The sequence below is a fragment of the Seriola lalandi genome, unplaced genomic scaffold (genome assembly GCF_002814215.2).
Source record: "Seriola lalandi dorsalis isolate HSWRI2012SDOR001 ecotype SW California unplaced genomic scaffold, Sedor1 jcf7180002054836, whole genome shotgun sequence".
NCBI classification, from domain to species: domain Eukaryota; kingdom Metazoa; phylum Chordata; class Actinopteri; order Carangiformes; family Carangidae; genus Seriola; species Seriola lalandi.
This window is the reverse complement of record NW_019525389.1, coordinates 51,679-55,867: the sequence shown is the minus strand read 5'-3', so window position 1 is coordinate 55,867 and position 4,189 is coordinate 51,679. Positions and strand designations below refer to the sequence as shown.

The window sequence follows — 4,189 nt, the reverse complement described above, 5'->3', positions numbered from 1 at the left end:
CTGCTCCGATACTGGACCTGTGGCACGGAGACTCATTCAGAGATCAGAGTAATCCAACTTCCATAGAGACAGATGTCCGTTTCCATGACAACAGACACACTTGTTCATAGATGAGAGAGCGTGTAGAGAGAGAGAGAGAAAACAGTCTGAGGAGGAGATGGAACGATGCATCCAGTCTCCTCCTGCATATCCAGATGGGGCGTCGGTGTCAAGAGTGGGTGGGTTGGCGAGTGGGTGGGTTGGCGAGCGGGTGGGTTGGCGGGCGAGTGGGTTGGTCGAGTTGGAGGTAGAGCGTCAGGCAGACCATGCTTGTCGTCGTGCAGCAAGAAACAACAGCAAAGAACAGAAACAGATTTTTATTGGGTTTTCATCCGGTGCAGGCGCTTGAGAACGATAGTGCTTCAGGAACGGGAGGGGGAGCGGCGTCGTGGCGGTCCAGGGGATTTCATCAGGATTTTAATATCACTGCTGAGAGAGAAGGAAAGAATTTCACTCATATTAAAGTGGTTTTACATCTCAGAAAACCTATGGAATGATTGTGATTGTGTTAGTTCTAGAGCAAAAGCCTGAACTTCCTGTTTGAGTTTACCTTTGATTTGCTGTGTCCTCCACACAAAACTCCCGTCAGAAAGTACAGGCAACACAATTCACCCATCTTCATCTGCAAGGTTTAACTGTTGGTTCTTTGCAGAACACACACAAGGTTGTGTTTGTTTTCCTTTTACTTCTTGAAAAATAGCAGATTAAGAAATGTCCAATTTCCCATGTTCATGTCTGGAAGAATCTTCAAACGCAAATCGATCTCAGAAAACCCCTAAACTGGCCTTGATGTTAGCTGAACTGCCTCGCTGCCTAGCTGCTAACTATCTAACTTTATTAATACTCTTAACTTCATTACCTTCTGAGTTTATGAATTAGATTGTGTGAAGTATCTACAGATGAACGCAAATGTTAGCTAGCTTCTAACTTTAGTCTTAAGTCACAGTTTAGCTAACTAATATTCGCTAGCTGTTGGCGTCCTTTCATTTCTGGTGTTAGCTTGTCAGTTAGCTTGTGTGTTGTGTAAATCAGTGTTCACTTCTGCGTCGGTGAATTGTCCTCACGGAAACAGCTCTGGTAAATATGTGTAGAGTCGACAGTTTCTGTTACACAATAGAAGATCTCTGATCCGTGGCCATATGAACATCCCAGAGAAATGCTGCTCTCTTTTCATGTTTATATGTCACACGAATACTGTGCCCTGTGTATAATGTGTCTTTTGTTTTTTCTTTTTAAAGGTGTGCAAATTATGGTAGTGACAATTAAATCTGATTCTCTGATTTCATTATCAATATAAAATGTAACATAGGATCTAATGTCAGCAAACAGTGGTGCCCAGTCATTAGCATTGGTACTAGCTTCAAAAGCTAGCATTCAAAAGTCACAAAGCATTGAACAACAAGTGTGTCCCACCGTAGTTCTGACTAAAACTAGAAATCACCAACGAGTCTGTTCTTTCAGAACTCAGTGACAGAATAAGAAGTTAACTGCAGCTATTGTTAGAAAAGGCTTAAAGTGACAAAGTGACTCAAAGCTTCTGAACTTCATTTTAAATTCTATCCTAAAGTTTCTAAAAATAATGAATGTGTCAGGCTGAATTTTCTCTTTTTGACTGAAGGGCACAGCCATAAAAACACTGAACATTTCACTTGTTGTAAACATCATGTAGCTCATACAGCTGATACAGAACATTATCATCACACTGTCTCAAGGTCTGTTTTGTAAACTTCTCAAGAGATAATTAAATGTGATAATTAAACCTGACATTACTCACATCCCCAGTTGAGGATGATAGCTGCAGTGATGATGGCGATCCCTCCCAAGATGGCCACGACAGACAGAACCATGGCGTTGCGACCCAAGCGACGAGCTCCGTCTATGTTGCCTTGCTGCAGACTGTTTCGGGACTGAAGAGAAACAGAGGATGGAGAAACTTTTAAGCCGATACATGATCAAAAGTAAAAGTCAAATACCTTTAAACCTGGTTTTGGGTTTGCTGAATACTGCAGAAAGACTTTTATTTTGAAAATGAGTTGATTAAGTTGTGACAACAAGTCGTACCATGACGGAGAAGGTGAGAGCTACGATGTTGATGGGCCACAGCGGGCAGAAGCAGGACAGGATGGCCAGGATCAGGTAGTCCCTGGGCTTGGATCCGTCCACAGCGGCCTCTGTGATTGCGCTGGGCTGGCGGGTGAGCGAGGGCCTGGGCGAGCCCGCCGCTAACGAGCCGGACCGACTGCCCAAACGAGGCCGACCATTAGCATGGCCGCCTGGCTTAGCGTACAGCTTGGGCGACACAGAGGGCGCTGTGGGAGAGGAGTCGACCATCACCGGACCGATACCGTTACCTGGAGGAGAAGAACGCAGCAAAGAGGAAGTGGAATGAACTTTGGTACCAAAAGTGCTTCAGAAATACATTTTATATTAACAAGTAAATGACCTCATTTTATTGGGATGACTCATTAGTTTTAGTTTCATCATGAGGCGTTGGTTTGAGGTACTAAGTTTGACACAGGGCTGCAGATTTAGGTTAAACACAGGAACCACCTTTAGGCTCTTACATATTTTATATAGTGCTTTACTACGAACAAATCTGTAATCAAATTTGCTAAAGTACGTTGGTCCTCTGTCGCTGCTGACAGTCATTTCCAGCTTAGTGTTAATGATTAAATTACTGTCTTTAATTATTGTCTCAAGACACCAGATATGTCCTTCATCATTCCTCTCTGCACAGCTCTGGTCTAGTCCAGACTCTGCGCCGTGGCGAGCACATGCTGCCGCCGCCTGCTTCTCAAACCGTGTGGTCCCGCCCACCGCCTGTTGATGCTCCTCAGGTGGTGACAGTTCGCTGGTGGTGTATGCAGCTTAAATTGTGGTAAAAGAGTCACATTGAACCACCTCTGATCGGCACTGTACTAAGGAATCTGTGATTGTTTGTGAGGTGTGTAGATGTGAGAGATATAAACGCTGTGCACATGGCTGCAGAGGATATTGTGCACAGATTGGCTTTTACTGGTGACACCATTTGATATTTTGAGAGAATCAGGTTAAGATGACGAGATGGTTATGTTTCTAAAAGTACAGCACACTGTTGTTTACCACTTCAATTAAAATGGCTGCAACTAAAACTGATTAAATATAGAAGCAGGACGCCACTGACTGAACTGCTGGTCGGTTTTGAGGAACAGGAAATATGTTGAAGCAACAGATTTATAATTGTTAGCAGATTAGAGGATATGATTTCATTAACATTTAAGTTTATTAACAGAGGTTGCACAGCCTCAGTTCGCTGGAACATCTGCACATCAATCATTATTTCTGGAAGAGAAGAAAACAGATATTTTCTTTACTGGTCTCCATGTTTTCGCTGATCACCGTCAGGTGCTCAGGTGATTGTTTGGCCTCGGGAGCGTCTGTCGTCGAGGAGGGGGCTTCCTGCTCAGCGCTGGCCGGTTGAGAAGTCACGGTGGCGTGGTCGGCTTCTGTGGCTTCCGGCTGCGTGCTGATTGGCTGCTCGGGCTGCTGTGTCTCCTCCATGCTGCTGGATGGCTGGGGGGCGCTGGGACTGGTGGCCATTGGACGGTGAAGGCAAAGCGAAGTGTTGAAGAAAAGCTGACGGCAGGGCTCACTCTGAAAAAGATTGAAGAGATCAGATGTTTCAGTGATGATAGTTTTGGTTGTTGATCAGCTGATCTGAGATCTGGATCTGGATCTGAGCTGTAGTCTTACATACAAAATGTACACCGTTACCAAAACAGCAGAAAGGTGCCGAACACGAATAATGCTCGGCTTCATAATCCAGCTTTCATGACTTCGCATTGTGCTGCCTGGTTTTAGAAGCTCAAGCAACACTATGTATAAAGATGGCAGTTAGCACCTAGCCGCTCCAGGACACCTATGCTACCCAGTTTGTTGAAGTGAAGCCGGATTCACACAAAAAACTTCTGTAGATTATTTTTTTAATTTGCTGTATAAACTGTTTCAGATGTAATATTGGATGTAATTCAAGTTCTTGTTGCTAAGAGATATCGCAGCTGTCAGAAATTCATGATGTTCAGAAACAACCAGGAGGCTGTAATTAAGGTTTTTGTCTCCCTTCATATGCAGCTGTGTGAGTATCAACAAATATGTTCAAACAGTATTAAAC

General features: G+C 44.0%; 1 protein-coding gene across 5 annotated transcripts in view; it reads right to left on the bottom strand.

Annotated features, from left to right (window-relative positions):
• Positions 1-6: 6 nt before the first annotated feature.
• The window catches only part of LOC111670138 (uncharacterized), a 13,362-nt gene continuing 9,179 nt past the window's right edge, over positions 7-4,189 (bottom strand). For all 5 annotated transcript variants that reach the window (XM_023426735.2, XM_087179424.1, XM_023426736.2 and 2 more), the window contains 4 exons: positions 3,393-3,672; positions 2,101-2,390; positions 1,814-1,946; positions 7-468 (listed from right to left, as the gene is read on the bottom strand). In XM_023426735.2, coding sequence (XP_023282503.1) covers positions 449-468; positions 1,814-1,946; positions 2,101-2,390; positions 3,393-3,618 — 669 coding nt within the window. In that variant the 5' untranslated portion in view covers positions 3,619-3,672 and the 3' untranslated portion in view covers positions 7-448. The remainder of the gene's footprint in view (positions 469-1,813; positions 1,947-2,100; positions 2,391-3,392; positions 3,673-4,189) is intronic.